The sequence below is a fragment of the Sorghum bicolor genome, chromosome 7 (genome assembly GCF_000003195.3).
Source record: "Sorghum bicolor cultivar BTx623 chromosome 7, Sorghum_bicolor_NCBIv3, whole genome shotgun sequence".
Taxonomy (NCBI): Eukaryota; Viridiplantae; Streptophyta; class Magnoliopsida; order Poales; family Poaceae; genus Sorghum; species Sorghum bicolor.
Window position 1 is genome coordinate 1866996 of NC_012876.2, and position 18843 is coordinate 1885838.

General features: G+C 43.6%; 1 protein-coding gene across 1 annotated transcript; it reads left to right on the top strand.

Moving 5' to 3' along the window:
• Positions 6752 to 8064, top strand: LOC8074018 (expansin-A19). The gene is made up of 2 exons (XM_002443730.2): positions 6752 to 6959; positions 7246 to 8064. Exons 1-2 carry the CDS (start codon positions 6827 to 6829, stop codon positions 7893 to 7895), a joined length of 783 nt encoding a protein of 260 aa, XP_002443775.1. The 5' UTR covers positions 6752 to 6826; the 3' UTR covers positions 7896 to 8064.

The following is an 18843-nucleotide window of genomic DNA, read 5'->3' on the forward strand; positions in this document are numbered from 1 at the left end:
TCTAACCTTCACTGGATCAATATATTTTGTAGCCTAGAAAAGTAATCATAGTAACAACAACAAATGAGGCAAGAAAGATAACAAAATGATTAATCCTAACTAATATAGATATTATTGGAGATCATTTTGGAGGCAGCAAACAAGCAAAACACTAAATTATTAGAGGGTGTATTGTGGGGACACACTAGATGTTTGGTAGGCCCTACAAAAATTAAAAGAGATGGAAAATATAATAGAGATATCTAACTCTTAATTATATAAGATGCTATTAGAGATTAATATAGATCGATGATGACATGGAATCAAAGCATGAATAACAATATTAACTGGCTAACTGGGCTACTGCTTAGCAATTTGGAATGATGAAATATATATGGAAGGGTATTGGATTTGGGGTAGGGGGTTGTGCCCCCCTCCCTTCGACATTACGACATAGGGTTAAATACTGATAATATACCATTGACTATCAAAACTATTACTATGTAGTAGCGTCTTGGGTACTTATATTTAAATGAGGTTCTAATATTCCGATAGTGAACACTCACACAAAATGTGTTGTTCTCTATACTTGCACTAAATTTTTCATTTCACGTACCATAGAGTAGTAAACTAAAACGATATGTGTACTAAAATTCTAAGATCATATAGATTAGATTTGCTATCTATAATTGGCAGATGTATATATTTTGTACCTCATTGATCACCGTGGCATACTCCTTTGCATGCTGGTAGGAACCCTACTATTTGGTCTGCAATGAAAAGAGATGTTCAAGTAGTTCAATAAATTTATAGATCAAACATATAATCCATAATTATGAAATTGTGCAAAGTAATTATATCTCGTTGCTGGTACTGCCATACTGTGTGATACAGGTCATCTTGATGTCCATGCCACGGCTGCTTGTGCAAATCAAAGCTCTATGCAATAGTTCAGCAAGTATGTGGACATTAAATAGAGAGGATGAGTGGTTTACATTTAAGTGAGGTTCGATTTATGTTTAAAAATGGCAAATGCAAAGCTCACTTCAGCATAATTGTGTGAGGTTCAATTCAGGCTGAGACCTACCTTGTACTAGGGGCTCAAGCCCCCCTACCACATCTGAGCCCCTGAAGATCTAAATTAGAAATACTATATATCACAAACCTTTTTAGATATGTACGCCCTCTTTGGGTCTCCTGAAGATCTAAATAGAAATACTACCTCACTTATCTGACATGTTAGTCCTCTTTGAGTCCCTTACAATTGGTGTTATTGTACAGGATTATTTCTCTCTTGTTCGTCTGTTGGATGATCTTCAAAGTCATCCAAGGCTAAAAGTCATAGTTTAACCAATAAATAAAACACGAAGCTCCTTAAAATGGAGTCTCTAGAAAATGCAAATAACAAACAACGAAAACTAGATTACTATGATAAAACCAATTATTGTAATGCATAGTACAAATGTAGAAGTTATGGGCTTGCACATATGTTGTGTATTTTTAAATTTGATAGTCACCAAAAGAGTTGATGTATATTTCAAATATAGTTGTTGACGCAAAAATCGGCTACACACCATAAAGATCTACAATGCTCTGGTCGCAAACAGACCAAAACACGACGGATAAATTATATATAGTTAAACTAATACTTAAAAGATATAGGAAATTATTAGTAATTTAGGATTCATATGAATTGAGAAACAAAATACATACATAAACAAGTCCACATCAAGTGCAACAAATAAATAGCTAAATTTGGAATAAAATTATTGAAAAGTAGAAGAGACATATGTTGTTGATCTTGAATGTGTCTAGATGGTAATGGTGCAGATTAGGCCAGTCTCAATGGGGTTTCATTAGAGTTTCATATACATTAAATATGTTGATATGATACTGAATTAATGAAGAGATAGATGATAAGAGTTTTATGGGAGTAGAGAGAGTTTCATCTCCATAAAACTCTTCTGCACTGTTTTCAAAATATAGATGTGTTGGAAACTAGTCATGAAACCTCCATTGAGGATGACCTTATTGAACCTAATGGAGTCCGTGAAGAATTTTAAAAACACATAATTACAAAACTAAAATTAGGACCATGTACTCATGCTTGGATGGGAATACACTTTTTATAACATTCCGTGCAATAACATAAAACATCAACTTCCCAATAGTGTGAAGGATATCAGATATGTATATAAAGGGAAAAAATCTTTGCGCATGGAACATGGGAGTCTTTGTGGCGTTGTCACAAATTAAGTGTCATTTTTGGTTTTCGTGTCACAAGTTTGACTCAATTTATAGAAAATATGTGTAATATTTGTATCTCTAAATAAATTTGCAAAAAAAACTAGATTCAAAGATCTTTCAGTGATACTAATTGTGTAATATAAATATTAATATCTTTTAATATATATATTTAATCAAAGTTATTTTTTTGAAGCGACAACGACAATTATTTTGGAACAGAGGGAGTAGGTCCTCATTACTTCTTCACCACCTCATCGTCGTGTTGTTCGCCAAGTAGAATGCACATAGGTCTCGTGTGGGGGTATAAATCTCTATAACCTCATGGGTCGATATGGGTCGCACCATCGTAGGTGGCTCGGCCCACAAGACGAAGACGTGTGGCGCACAACGCTGGTTAGCGTGTACCGCAAGGCTACAAAAAGATATTGTACCAAATATGATATTATATATGTAACTCTGCCCCTTCACGATATATAAGGAGGGGTAGGGGTCTTCTAGAGAACAAGTCAGAGAACACATTACATCTCATATCAATACAATTAGACGCGGGACGTAGGTATTAAGCCTTCACGGTGGTCAAACCTGGATAAAATCTTTGTCTGTCTTGCGTCACCATCTAGTTCGTAGCTTACGCATCTGTCTACCAAAAATCTACTACCTTGGGCATACCCCTATGCAGACTGCCGAGCAGCTTTCGTCGACAGTAGCGCGCCAGGTAGGGGGTGTGCGTATAGCTTTCCAGGCAAACCAGATGGTCATCATCCTCGACTCCGCAGCCGTGGCGGACGGCCTCACGTTCACCGTCGGCTAGATCACGTGGACCCCTGGCTCCAATAGCTTCACCGCCATGACCGTGGAGGAGGTGCAGATCCGATCTGCGCCGATCACTTCTTCACCAACATCGGTTGCGGCTCCAACCACGCTGGCTACAGCTTCGACCACTCCAGCAACGTTTCCGACCACGCCGACAACGCGTCTCCGCTTCCTTGCTCGGACAACGCAGACCACGCATCGCGGCTCCAACCACGTCGACAATGCGTCGCCGCTCTACCAGGGAGGCAAATCGGTGACACCGATCTGCTTGAACTATTGACCAGGTTGCTTAGCCTACTTTGACCATCTGTCATATGGCAATAATGATCGCCACGAAGAACGGCGCTACGACAATCGTGACCACCCTCATGACAACACGTCGGAAAAGCTCAAGGGCCGAACAATTTTGTCATCACCAACCAGACTTCTGTCCAAAGATAAGTACACTTTTAATATTTTATTTATTTTTGGCATAATATTTTTAACATTATTATACTTCAAAATAACTTTTTGGTTAGCCGACTAGTTTTTTCTCCTACACGAGTTTCCAGAGCCGCCACTGTCTCCGACTCCTCCCCACACGTTCTGGGTGGTCGGTAGTAGCTCTCTGGCGAGGCTGGCAATCCTACGCGTGCCTAGGTTTCACACCTCATGCTCTATATTGTTGGCTAGACCAGAGCTGATACAAGCTCTATGATGAATTAACTACTCGTGTTAACTTTAAATATAACATAAAAGCTAAAATTTTACACCAGTGCTGATTTTTTATCTAGAGATTATTTATACATCATGTACTACCTATTCTCTATATTTATTTTTCAAGAGTATAGTCCAGTCAACAAGCTACGCTCGGGGACTCGTCGACCATTCCCTACCCTGTGCTCGGGGACTGCTCCGATCATCGAGCATGTTTACGTTCCCAACCACGCTCTAGGATTTGTCGACTAGTCTCTATGCTGTGCTCGAAGACTCTGCCGACCACCGAGCATGTTTACATTCCCAACCACGCTTGGGGACTTGTTGACCAGTCTCTACGCTATGCTCGGGGACTGTGCCGACCACCGAGCACGTTTACGTTTCCAACCACGCTCGAGGACTTGTCGACCAGTCTCTACGCTGTGCTCGGGGCTTGCTTTGATCACTCTCGAACCACAGCTTGGGGACTGCTCTTCTCAGTTACATATGAATTGAACTCATATACAACTGAGGGGCGATTTTAATTTTTTAGACCTTGCTATAAGGCTCATACTTTGCCTTCTAGTAAGCTCAGGGACTACATCGGTACGATGCACCTGGCGATGCATCTGAGTATCAGAATTTCTATATAGATTTTTCTTTTTAGACCCTGGTACCACGTGCCTACATCACCTACTACCAGACTCGGGGACTAAGTGGACACACTTGCTTTTTTGAAAGCCTATACTTTTGAAAAAAGTAAAGTGGGCATACTTTATCAAGAAAGAAATCTTTTTTCTCAAGAGCACCATGCACTATTTGGACAACCTACTTCTTCGGTGTCAATGGTGGTCGATTGTCTTCCGAACTACTATCGCAACTATTCGAGCGACTTATCCCTGCTGGTCGGAGATGTCAATCCTCATTGGTCAAAGAAGCTCAAGATGGCGTGTCGCATCACAATACATGGAGCTCGGGGACTAGCTGTGGGGGTATAAACCTCTATACCCTCATGGGTCGACATGGACCGCACCATCGGAGGTGGCCCGACCCACAAGATGAAGACGTGTGGCGCACAACGCTGGTTAGCGTGTACCCCAAGGCTACAAGAAAATATTATACCAAATAGGATACTATACATGTAACTCTGTCCCTTCACGATGTATAAGGAGGGGCAGAGGTCCACTAGAGGACAGTCAGAGAACACATTACATCTCATATCAATAAAATCAGACGTAGGACGTAGGTATTACGCCCTCACGGTGGCCGAACCTGGATAAAATCCTTGTTTGTGTCTTGTGTCACCATCTAGTTCGTAGCTTACGTACCTGTCTATCAACAATCTACTACCTTGGACATACCCCTAGGTACACTGCCGACCGACTTTCGTCGATAGCTCGGCACACAACAAAAGGAAATACAGTTATATCTTAAGAGAACCCTGAAGGCTTCTTTGATTGGGACTCACCTAAAGTTGCGAAGACACGATATATGAGCGGGGAAAAGAATAGGAGAGGGAGATGACAATAACTTTAAGGAACCATTCAACAATATTGTACGGAGTTCGTGCCTTAGGATACAATGGTGTACATATGAAAACGTGTTAAGCTCAAACATATGAAGACATGACTTACAATGGGGAATAAATAAAAGATACAAGAAAATTTTATTTGTAAATAAAAATCTATAAATGTATAATAAGAAAAGTCAAGGTACCATTGTGCTATTTAAATGTTTAGTTCGTACGAAAAAGAATTGCATAGTTCAGTTCACCAATTGTTAGGGAGAAGCTACCTGCCTCTGCAATAGTATGATTCCAAAGCCGTTGAGCAGTTTAACACTTCACGTTTTAATTATAATTAGCAGCTGGTACCGGCACTTAATTATCTATTTATATAATAACCTACTGATTGAAAGAAAAATGGTGAACATAAAGAATTATCGAGTAGTAACCAGAGTACTAGTCAAACACAATTTTATATGTACTTGCGTGCATGAAATGTTTTGGGTCGTCTTCCTTTTCATGCTGCAGAATTAATTATTCTCATTGAATATACATAGTGTATGATAGCATATATATGCTGGAGTATATATACTGAACCAAACAATGGGACGAAGATACCCAATAAGGGGAATGTTTCAAGATCAAAGACATAATAAAATGACGAACTGTACGTAACGACCTTCGGTGCATCTTTGTTTGTCTACAATAATAGAGTTGAGAAAATTTGAGCGAGATGCGAGTGAGGTTGTTGCAAGTTGTACATGCAGTACACCAGCTAGCTACTATGAGCACGGAAATATAATTGCTTTCTACAAGTAGTAGTAGTGCTGCTCAGACAACAGACATGCAGATATATCGATCATTAATTAATGAGTCCATCTACCAATCAACCGAGTGTTTGAACACTCAATTTTTTTCCTTTACTGTTGTTCTTCTTTCTTTGCCCCCATCTTCTTCCCCTCCCTGCCTCCTTCTTCCGCGGCGCTCTAGAGTCTAGCCATGGGCGTCTTCACCCTGACTTGGGCCCGGCTGCCTCCATCCTGACCTAACCCGGCTGCCTTCGCCGTCGCCAGGATGTGAATGCCGGCTTCTCGCCGTCTCCATCGCTTGACCGGCTTGCCTCCTCTGATTATTTCTCCTTGTAAGACCGTTAAATTTGGAGAAGAAAAGAGGGAGGAGGCCGGAGAGAGGGCGCGCAGGCGAGGAAAAATCGAGCATTTCAATACTTGGTTGTTAGATAGCATTAGTCTTAATTAAATAAAACAACCCTCAAGTCAATCTCTGGTCGTTGGAGCGCGCCATACATATTGTGCATGCATGCGATCGTCGTTGGAACAGTGTTTGTCCGTTTCAAATATGTGATGATGGGATAACCGTGCATGCAGCAATGCATTTCTATTGGAATAATCTTTCTAATATCAGATTCTTTGCCGGCCTATACGTACATCTCCTCCAGCTGGACCCTAACCCTAGAAGCTATATAAGCGCCACCATTGCTGCGGACATTCCTCACCTCCAAGCTCCAGACCTGTCTACTGTCTCTACTCTCTAGCTAGCTAGTAGCAGCTGCCGCAGGGATCGATCGATCGCCAGCCGTTTCCGAGCAAGATGGGGAAACGTTTCCTCCACCAGCTGGTACTCGCCGTCGCCGTTGCGCTCTTCGTCTCTCCGGTGAGATCGGGCGACTGGCTTCCGGCCACCGCCACGTTCTACGGCGGTGCTGACGGCTCCGACACAATGGGTAATAACCTAGCTATACTATACCTTTGTCTTTGTGTTGTTCAGGGTACGCATGCATGCATTGCCACACATACTGATCTGATCGATGAGCACGCATCATGGTTTTAAATCTCCCGCTATAGCTGCCGCTATAGCCTTTTGAAGTAGGGTACCGCTATTTGTATTCATGTACAATTTAGCCGTTATATCTCGCTATAGCCCGATTTAGCTCCGCTATTAGCTGTTTTAGACATAAACCGCTAAACACCTTAGCCCGCTATTTAAAACCTTGGCACGCATACATGCAGGTGGCGCGTGTGGGTACAGCGACCTGTACGAGCAGGGCTACGGCATCAACAACGCCGCGCTGAGCACGGCGCTCTTCAACGACGGCGCGTCGTGCGGGCAGTGCTACGTCATCATCTGCGACAGCAGCAAGACCCAGTGGTGCAAGCCCGGCAACAACTGGGTCGTCGTCTCCGCCACCAACTTCTGCCCGCCCAACTGGGACCTCCCCGCCGTCGGAGACCTCCCCGCCGGCGGCTGGTGCGCCCCGCCACGGCCCCACTTCGACATGTCCCAGCCCGCCTGGGAGAACATCGGCATCTACAGCGCCGGCGTCATCAACGTCCTCTACCAGCGAGTGAAGTGCTGGAAGAGCGGCGGCGTGCGCTTCACCATGGCCGGCTTCAACGGCTTCTACATGGTGCTCGTCACCAACGTCGCCGGCAGCGGCTCCATCCAGAGCATGGCGGTGAAGGGCAACAACACGGATTGGATCCCCATGTACAGGAACTGGGGCGCCAACTGGCACTGCCTCTCCGGCGGGCTCGTCGGACAGGGCCTCAGCTTCGCGCTCGTCTCCACCGGCGGCCAGAACCTCGTCTTCAAGGACGTCGTGCCGGCGTGGTGGCAGTTCGGACAAACTTACACCACCTACCAGAATTTCGACTACTAATAAGCGTGTGCACAAGTTATTAATTTATTGGGTCGATCCTCCAATACCAGAGAATTCAGCGTGTGCTGATTAAGTGATTATATATTGCTTCATATCATTTATAGTTTGGGAAATCTCTTTATATTATTTTATATAACCGCCAACGAATCATTGTAAGTAAAGTACTAAGTTGAGGGCATTCTCCACTCACTTCTTTCTAAAGTTTTCCAAACGGGCCGCGTGAAACAACGGACTCGCCCGAGCCCGAAGTTGAAAAGCACGGCCCTAACCCGGCCCTAGCCTGCCCCAGCCATGCCCATGCGTGGCTCGGCCCATTGTCGTGCCCGTGCTTGGGCTAAGGAGGCGGCCCGGGCACGACCCGTTTTGGATTGGGAAGGAGGGGAGAGAGCCATTGGATTGGGGAGGAGGGGGTATATAAGGGTTCCGTCGCGGCCTCCTCCACTCTCCGAACCCTAATCCAGGTCCAGGCCTCCACTCGACCTATCGTCTCCCTCGCGCAGTTGCGCCGCTCCTCGCTTGCTCGTCTGCTCTCGCTAGCTCACCGTCGCTCCTCGCTCTCGCCCGCTCGCCTGCAATCGACTCGTTCCCCCTGCTCCGCCGTGTCCATGGTGTTCTTCTGCGGGTAATGGGTCATCAGATCCGGTGGGTTCTGCACTCAATCTCCTTGGTTTCCCCTCTTCCCTCTCTGCCCTCAATCTCCCTCTTCTCTCTGTTAGATGTGGTGGTTCCCGCCCTCAATCTCTATATGTTCCCTTGTTCTTCATTCCTGAGAGTTAATTGAGAATCATTCTTGGCATCCTCGACTGCTCTCTGTCTTCTGTCCGCCATTCTCATCATCGGCCACCGCCACCTCTGGGGCTCCGGTCTCCGTTGAGGTACCAGGGGCATGCATCTCGTCGTCATTTCCGACGCTCCGGCTCTAGAGGTAAGTGCAAACCCTAACCCTAATCCCCTCCATCTTCTATCCGTCGTTCTCATCGATGCCTAATCCCTAACCCTAATCAACTTCTTGAATGATGCAGCCGTCGAGGAACCAGAGACGACTAGGGCTAGTATGGCCCCTGGCGCACGCGTCCACGATGAAGGGGAGTTTGATCATTCCCAGAACGATAAGCTGCGGACGTGTGGGTTTACCAGGGGTGATGAGGAGGAAAATGTCCATGAGGACTGCACCGAGCTATTTGGTCAGTCTGCTGCTGATGCCCATCCGTGTGACCAAGAGGTCCTCCTAGTGGAGGTGGATATGCGACCATTCCTGATAGCGACGGTGCCGAGGGTGACAGTGAGGTAGCAGGCTCCAATCGGCCTTCTATCTCTGCTGTCTGGGATGATTTTGACAAGCTTTTCAAGAAGGTGCCAGGTAAGAAAAATCTTGTCAGGTATGCTGCTATTTGCAAACACGGCAAGAGGCAATACTCTACTTATTCTACTAATGGAACTGGGCATCTTACTCAACATCTTAAGATTTGTGTTCAGCGTCGTGAGAAATGTCGCATGTCTCAAACTCATATTGGTTTTAATCTTGATGGAACTGTTAGAAGCTGGAGTTCCAATTCTAATCTTGCTCGTGTTGAGCTTGTTCGTACGCTTGCTAGGCTAGATTTGTCCTTAATGGTTGGTGAAATAGAAGCATTTAAAGAGTACATTAAGAAGGCTCATAATCCTGCTTTTAATCCTGTGTCTAAGCAAACAACTGGTAGAGATCTGTTTAAGTACTTTAATGCGCAATGTGAAAAGTTGATTGCTTGTTTGCAAGATAATATTGTGTCATCTATTCCTGTTACCTCTGACATTTGGTCTGGAAAGGGCAAAGAAGATTATCTTTTTGTTGTGGCTCATTTCATTAATGGTGATTGGCAATTAGAGAAAAGAGTACTTGATTTAAGGTTGATTGATGTCTCACATAATGTTGATAACATTGCTAAGCGTGTTAAATCTGTCCTTGTTGAGTATGGTATACTTAACAAGGTGTTCTCTGTGACTTTATATAATGCATCTGCCAATAAAAATACAATGGATAAACTGAAACCTACACTGAAAGAGTAATTAGGTGCTAATCTGTTTTTGCATCAAAGATGTGTTTGTCATATTATTAATCTGATTTTTAAGGAAGCATTGGTTAATGTTACTCCTCTCATTGACAACTTTAGAACTACAATCTCTTTTTTGAACTCATCTAATCAATTGCTGCATACAAGAGTTATTGCATTGCTTCATCTGTTAGACCTAGAAAGTTCTCATTGACATTTATGATGATGATTGTGGGGGTATAAACCCCTATACCCTCATGGGCCTATATGGGCCGCACCATCAGTGGTGGCTCGGCCCACAAGATGAAGACGTGCGGCGCACGACTGGTCGGCGTGCACCGCAAGGCTACAAGATTTTGTACCAAATAGGATACTTTGCTTGTAACTCTGTCCCTTCAGGATATATAAGGAGGGGCAGGGGTCCCCTAGAGGACAGATCATACATCATATTCTCTCAACACAAATCAATACAACCAGACGCAGGACGTAGGTATTACGCCAACTCGGCGGCCGAACCTGGATAAAAAGCTTGTCCGTGTCTTGCGTCACCATCGAGTTCGTAGTTTGCGCACCGTCTACCAATAAACTACTACCGTGGGTATACCCCAAGGTAGACTGCCGACTAGCTTTCGTCGACAGTGGCGCGCCAGGTAGGGGGTGTGCGTACAGCTCTCCTAGACGAACAAGATGGCCATCATCCCAAAGTTCGTGGCCATGGCGGGCGGCTTCACGTTCACCGTCAGCTTCAACAGCTTCACCACCACGACCGCGAAGGAGGCGTAGATCCAATCTGTGCCGATCACTTCTTCACCGACGTCGGCTGCAGCTCCAACCACGCTGGCTACGACTTCGACCACACCAGCAACGTTTCCGACCACGCCGACAACGCGTCGCACGCTTCCCTGCTACAAAGGGAGGCAGATCGACAACACCGACCTGCTCGGGCCATCGACCGAATTGTTTGGCCTACTTGCTTTGACCACCAGTCGCAATAATAATCGCCGCGAAGAACGACGCTATGACAACAGCGACCACCGTCATGACAAGTCGAAAAGCTCGAGGGCCGGACAATTTTGTCGTCACCGACTAGACTTTCTTTCAAAGATAAGTACACTTCTAATATTTTATTTATTTTTAGCATAATATTTTTAATATTATTATCCTTCAAAAACAACTTTTTGTTTAGCCACACTAGTTTTTTCTCCTACACGAGCTTTCCAGAGCCGGACTGTCTCCGACTCCTCCCTACACGTGCACGAGATCCGCCCTCTGCGTTCCGGGTGGTCGGCAGTAGCTCTCTGGCGAGGCTGGCAATCCCACGCGTGTCTAGGTTCCGCACCTCATGCTGATTGTTGGCTAGACCAGAGCTGGTACAAGCTTTAGGATGAATTAACTACTTGTGCTAATTTTATAACAAAAAATCTAAAACTTATCTCAGTACTGATTTTTATCTAAAGTTTATATATACATCATGTACTACCTATTATTTATATTTATTTTTCAGGGGTTTGGCCCAGTCGACAAGCTACGCTCGGGGACTCGTCGACTATTCCCTACGCTGTGCCCGGGGACTGCTCCGACCACCGAGCACGTTTACGTTCCCAACCACGCTCGGAGACTTGTCGACTACTCTCTATGCTATGCTCGAAGACTGTGCCGACCACCGAGCACGTTTACGTTCCCAACCACGCTCGGGGACTTGTCTGTCGGTCCCTACGCCGTGCTCGAGGACTGTGCCGACCACCGAGCACTATACGCTCGGGGACTGGTCGACCAGCCCACCAATTCAAGAACTTGGGGACTGCACCGACCACCGAGCACTATACGCTCGGGGACTGGTCGACCAGCCCACCAATTTGAGAATTCGGGGACTGCACCGACCACCGAGCACTATACGCTCAGGGACTGGTCGACCAGCCCACCATGAGAATTCGGGGACTGTACCGACCACCGAGCGTTATATGCTCGGATACTGGTCGATTAGTCTATTCAATTGCAGACGAGCATGATATGCTCGGGGACTGGTAAATTCAATTTTTTAGACCTTGCTACAAGGCTCATACTTCGCCTTCCAGCAAGCTCGGGGACTACATCGGTACGATGCATCTGGCGATGCATCTCAGTTTCAGAATTTCTTTAAGAACTTTTCTTTTGACCCTGGCACCACGTGTCTACGTCACCTACTACCAGGCTCGGGGACTAAGTGGGCACACTTCACCTTGTGGTGAATATGCTTGCTATTTTGAGGTCTATACTTTTCAGAAAAGTAAAGTGGGCACACTTCACCAGGAAAGAAATCTTTTTTAATTAAGAGCACCATGCATTCTTCGAACAACCTGCTTCTTCGATGTCAATGTTGATCAACTGTCTTTTGAGTTTGTTGCAACTGTTTGGGCGACTTTCCTGCTTATTGAAGACGTCAAGCCTCACTAATCGAAGAAGCTCAAGACGGCGTGTTACATCATAATACATGGTGCTCGGGGACTAGCTGTGGGGGTATAAACCCCTATACCCTCATGGGCCTATATGGGCCGCACCATCAGTGGTGGCTCGGCCCACAAGATGAAGACGTGCGGCGCACGACTGGTCGGCGTGCACCGCAAGGCTACAAGATTTTGTACCAAATAGGATACTTTGCTTGTAACTCTGTCCCTTCAGGATATATAAGGAGGGGCAGGGGTCCCCTAGAGGACAGATCATACATCATATTCTCTCAACACAAATCAATACAACCAGACGCAGGACGTAGGTATTACGCCAACTCGGCGGCCGAACCTGGATAAAAAGCTTGTCCGTGTCTTGCGTCACCATCGAGTTCGTAGTTTGCGCACCGTCTACCGATAAACTACTACCGTGGGTATACCCCAAGGTAGACTGCCGACTAGCTTTCGTCGACAATGATGACCTTGACATTGGGGCTGGCTGTGCTTCTATCCCTCCTAATCTTGATCAGTCAAGGGGTGTGTCTGCCACTTCTTTGCTACAGGCAGCTTCTCCTCCTAACTCTAGTGAGCTTACCACCTACCTAGACTCAGACATAGTGAGCCAGTTAGATGATGATTTTGACCTCATACAATGGTGGTATGAGCACAAGCTTACTTATTATGTGCTTTCGATTCTTGCAAAAGATATCTTTACTGTGCCTGTGTCAACCATCTCTTAGGAATCTACCGTTAGCACTACTGGCAGGATCATCGAGGAACGTCACCGGAGGCTGAACCCTGAGACTGTGGAGGCACTTACATGCATCAAAGACTGAGAGAATGCTGAATCAAGACTATAACATATGGTGGAAGATAAGGAGCTGGAAGAGAAATTTGAAGCACTTTATCTTGATGTTGATTAAATTCCCCATTTATATAATGGTTTTGTAATAGTTGTTAAGACTTAGAAATGTTGGATGATGGATGTAATGAACCTATGAACAATATTTGGAGCTGGTTATACTCTTTTCTTGTTTAGGGTTTCTCACAAGGGTGAGTTTTACCTAAACAGGTTTTTAATGAGGCAGCTATTGCACAACTCCTTTTGAATTAGTTTTAGTTTCACAACTTGTTTGTGTTCTTTGCTTGCTGTTTTTCCTTGAATTTTGTAATGATTTTGATGACTTATAAGTTATCTATGTGAAATTCTAAGTTGAATGAGTGTTTTTGAGAATTCAGTGCCAGGGCCGACACGGCACGCCAAGCACAACTCAGACTCGTTAGAGCCGTGCATGAGCTAGCTTTGTGGTACGGTGGCACAGCACAACATGCTTCATATACCGTGTCTGCCGGACCGTGCCAAGGCGTGCCGTGCCTGGCCAGGCTAGGGCCGTGTAGTGAATAGCCGGCGCGTTTAGAAAACTTTACTTCTTTTTAGCTGTCCTGGTTGTTCCAAATCGCTTACCACCAGCTTGCTAGTTTATAATCAGCTACGAGGGCTCTTGTGGTCACGTCATGTTATTATTTTACTCTTAATGAAAACATAAAGGCATGGTCACGAAAAAAATATTTGGTTATTACTTATTAGTATTGTGCTTTTCACTGATTTGATTTGTGGATTTAAAAGTGACACCCATGAATTATTCTTTGCTTCAACGTGAAAGTTGTCTGGGGTAATGCAACCCATGAAAGCTGCATCTAGAGTGATGATGATTAAAAATTGTGTTTATTCTCGTGTGATCATTTTTTGGTTGAAAACATAAAACTTGAATCAGAAGTCAACTGTTTGCTTCTTTTAGATCGCCAAAATGTCGAGGATGTTCAAGAGCTGAAGTCAAATAATGCATTCCGCCTATGGTTCTTTGCCAATGATAATGCTACCCATTTTGCTAAATTCTTTCATCACTTTGTTATACAGTCACACCCCTCTATTTTGCTCTAACACCACTGGGCAGTGATGTTTATTATTCTGCTGTAGGGTCAAGCATGACCTGGCATCGGCATTGTTGGCATATATAGATGGCCATCGGACCGTGCCAGCCTGTCACGGCATTGTGCCTCCACGGGCCGTAGTGCCTATCGGGCCGTGCCTCGCCGTGCTTCATGCCTAGCCATCGGCCCAAGGCACGGCTCATGGGCCGTCGGGCTAGCCTGAAAGCATGTCGTGCCACCATGCTAAGCTTGTGCAGGATGGCTGGATGGGCCAACAACAGGCTAGCAGGCCTTTTTTTTGAAAAATAGTAGGTTGCATTTCTTATCGGGACACTCAGAAGCAAGTCTATATTTTTTTAGAATTAGCAGGCTATATTTCTTACTAGGCCATTAACTACCGGGCCATCGGGCCGTGCCTGAGCCGTGCCATGGGCCACAGTGGCGGCCCAGTCACGGCCTGGTGCCTTGAGCTGTGCCGGCCCGAGCCCGGTAGCCGCCGGGCCGTGCCATGCCTGTGCCGGGCAAAAATGCTGGGCCATGGGCTGGGCTGACGAGCCACGGACTGCATGGCCAACTATATTGACATATCACTATGGGGATGTGGCCTAACCCTGCAAATGATATCCTTGTATCACTGCTGACTGATGACTTAACCCGCTAGTGATAGGCGGCTTCACTGCTAGATCACTTATTGGATCCCAACATTTGGCCGAGAATCCTAGGTTTATGACACAGTAATAAGAAGACCTATCACTGTCGGTCACACACATCTGGTAGTGGTAGTCCAACATGAACTGCGTATTTTGTAGTGGTGTCAAAGAAATATTTTCTTTTGTGTGAAAGAAACAAACAGGACCTAGGCAAAGCTCATTATAATTCAAAGTATAATTGACATTTGACACACATCCGGAAGAAGTGTGTAACCTTGCCCCTCCAAGAAAAAGAAAGTGCAGCCTGCTTGGCAATGATATATGGTCCTAAGCTTCTAGTTGGTCGACCTCATGACCTCATAATGGGAACGTATCTAGTGAAAACCATAACCTTCATAAAATTCCGTGCAAATCACGATAAAAAAGTTGTCTAAATTAACCAAAAAAATCACACATGGAGATAATATGATGATACACAAACTTGTAAAATATCTTGTCCAAGCTCGAATTCGTTTGTGAGATATAAAAATAACAGTTTTCTAACAAATCCTGTGGACAGCTTTTTGGCTTGAAATTTGTTATTTTTATATCTCACAAAAGAATTTGAGTTTAGACAATATATTTTACAAGGTTGTGTATCATCATATCATATACATGTGTGATTTTTTTGGTGAATTTAGACGACTTTTTTGCCATAGTTTGTACGAGTTTTCATAAAGGTTGTGGTTTCCACAAGATATGTTCCCTCTCATAATATAGACATATATAGGATGTATTAATTGTTTTGGCAATTCAAATGCTTGAATGCATGGTTAAAAAAAGAATCAGTGTTCATTTCACCGGTGGTCAGAAGCTTAATTAGAGCAAGGCTTAGCTGCCCCGACCCAGAAGGATTCGCTCAGCAGTTGCTAGCAGCACTTATCTCTCATTGACAATATATATTCCAACTTAATAACAAATATTGTAGCTTAATTTCTCTAATAACAAATATTCCACATCCATGAGAAAATGTTCTAGCTGATAATATTTCAGCTTAAATAAAAAATGTTTTTAGTCAAAATACTGCATTGTCGTTCTTTATTTCTCTTCTAAATAAGAATTAAGGATGTTGATAACTGAATCCTGCTCAACTGTGGCCAGATAAATATAATCCAAATTTATGTCGTGATGGATATATTCAACTCCTACTGTTAGGTGTCCCGGCCCATAATACGGCGAGGAGTTCAAACCTTGAGCGCCATTGCATGATTGTGATTAAGCTAACCCGGTGTGGAGTTCTCTTAAGCCGTCGCATGATTGCGAATTGCGGTTACTAAACTAACCAAACTGCTTCGGTTCAGCTTGAAACCGATAGAGCTGATGAGCTGAGCACCACTACTGCATGGCTTATGAGTTATGACAGCGACAAGTTTATTATTAAGGCGGTGGATGCAGATGCATATGCAGAATATATAATCCAGGATATGAACAAAATTAAAGCAAGCACGCATGCATGTTTTTCTCAATAGTGGACAATAATTTCAATGCCGTGGCAGTGTCATTCGCCATGTTTTTTCTCGTTGCAAGGATTTGCATTAATCCTGAATACGGACAAATTAAGTCACATTTTTTGTGTGTGAACGAAGTAAAGCATTATCACATGGTAATTTGGTCCCTTCACAAGATACTCCTTTATGATTTTTAACCTAGGCAAAATTCACTATAACTCAAAGTGTATTAATTTTACACACATTCCAGAAGAAGAATAATATCCGGGGGCCTCTAGTAGTTGACCTTATGATATGACAATAGGATGTACGTATTGTTTGACAATAGAAATGTTTAATTGGTAGAGACAAAATAAACAATGTTCATTTCAGCTGTGGTCAGAGGCTTAGAGGAAGGCTTAATTAGTTGCCTCTACGAGGATTCGCTCAGCAGTTGTTACAGGGACTTGTCTCTCGTTCCTCTATGTAGTTGTCTACCGAGATTCATTGAAAGAAGAATGATATATAAGATAAAATATTGGAATAATAACAATTAATGGAGTACGTGTGAAATACTATGGCCTTGTTTAGTTCTCAGAAAATTTTGCAAAATTTTTCACATTCTCCGTCACATCGAATCTTTAGACGCATGCATAGAGTATTAAATATAAACGAAAATAAAAACTAATTGCACAGTTTGGTCGGAATTGACGAGACGAATCTTTTGAGCCTAGTTAGTCCATGATTGAACAATATTTATCAAATACAAACGAAAGTGCTACAGTGTCGATTTCCTAAAAATTTTCAGAACTAAACAAGGCCTGTATATAGCTCCAACGTACATCAGGTCCAATTGAAAATTGGGTTGTTCGATTGCACGTATGAAGGCAATAAATTGAGTTTATCGGTTGCAATCATGAAGGATCTGGTGTGAAATCGACTTGTTATTTTTGTGTTATTTATTAAATATTTAGTTTGTCCCAAAAAAAATGCAAAGTTGATCAGCTCATTACCAGTTGTTAGAGAGAACGTACCTATACCCTGCCTCTGCAACAGAAGAGATTCCAAGGCGTTGAGCAGTTTAAAACTTCGTCACGTTTTAATTAGCAGTTGGTACCGGCACTTATATCGCTGTGTAATGTATATAGGTTATTTGGATTATAAACCCATTATATATTTTTCATTTTTTTTTTGAGATTTTCTATATTACAATTCAGGTATTTGGCCAGGGTTCAATGCCTAGTTCCTACAATAATGGCCTCCAAAAGAAGGCCCGGCCAAGTGGCCCTTTTCAAAAAAAAAAAATATATTACAATGTCTGTAGTGTCTGATACTTGCCATTGTCGACGTATTCGCGCGTTCTTGGGCCCACCGGCAATTCATATGTCTACCATATATTTGCGTATGGACTTGGCATTTGAAAGAAAACTACGACTGACTGGTTAGGAGCACAATCCAGTTCATTTGAAAGATTTTGCATCAACCAATCTAATGTTAATGACCCGAACTCAACCTCGCACTTAATCACCCGGCCGGCATGCAGCTGAATCGACCTAAGTGATGGACCTTATCCACAGGGATAAATCTGTCCATACGCAAATACGGTAGACATAAAAAAAGTGCAGGTGGGCCCAAGGACATTGGATACGTAGTCCACAATGGCAAGTATCAGACACTTTAGGAATTGTAATGGTGAATCTCCCAATACTTGAATTGTAATGGTAAATCTCCAAAAACTTAAAGTTGTAAAATGGCCTCAATTGAAAAAATAGTAACATAATATACTGATCAAAAGAACAATGTTGAACATATAATAAAGATCTGTGAAGTACTACGTACTAGTGAAATATATACTGATGCAAGGTCGGAATGTATGTTGCCAAAACAATTGAGTGGTTGCATTTTATATGTTCTTGCGTGCATGAAATGTGTTTGTTGCATCTTCCTTGTTTTGATGCCGTACGTAGAATTATTCTCATAATACTCACCCAAGGAGAATGTTTTCAAGATCAAACAATGAGTAGCTCCCCTACAAACATTGGTGCATGAATCTTTGTTTAAAATTGAACCTTTTTATTTCTTTTTGACAAAATTTAAGCTATAGATGGTCGAGTGGTTGTAACTACAATACCATCAGACTACTGAGTACCGAAAATTGTTTTCTATAGTCTTATCTCAAATTAGGATGGAAGAAACAAAACAATGCTACGCATATATATAGACGACCGTACCTGCAGTTCGATCATTAAATAAACAAACGCCCAAGTCAATCTCTGGTCGTTGCAGCCATGTGCATGCTGTTAGTTGGAACAGTGTGTTTGTTCGTTCCTGTATGTGATGAAGGGATAACCATGCATGCATTTCTCTTGAGGACTCGAGCTCGACCCTATATAAGCTCCACCATTGCTGCAGACATTCCTCGATCACCTCCAACATCCAAACCTGTC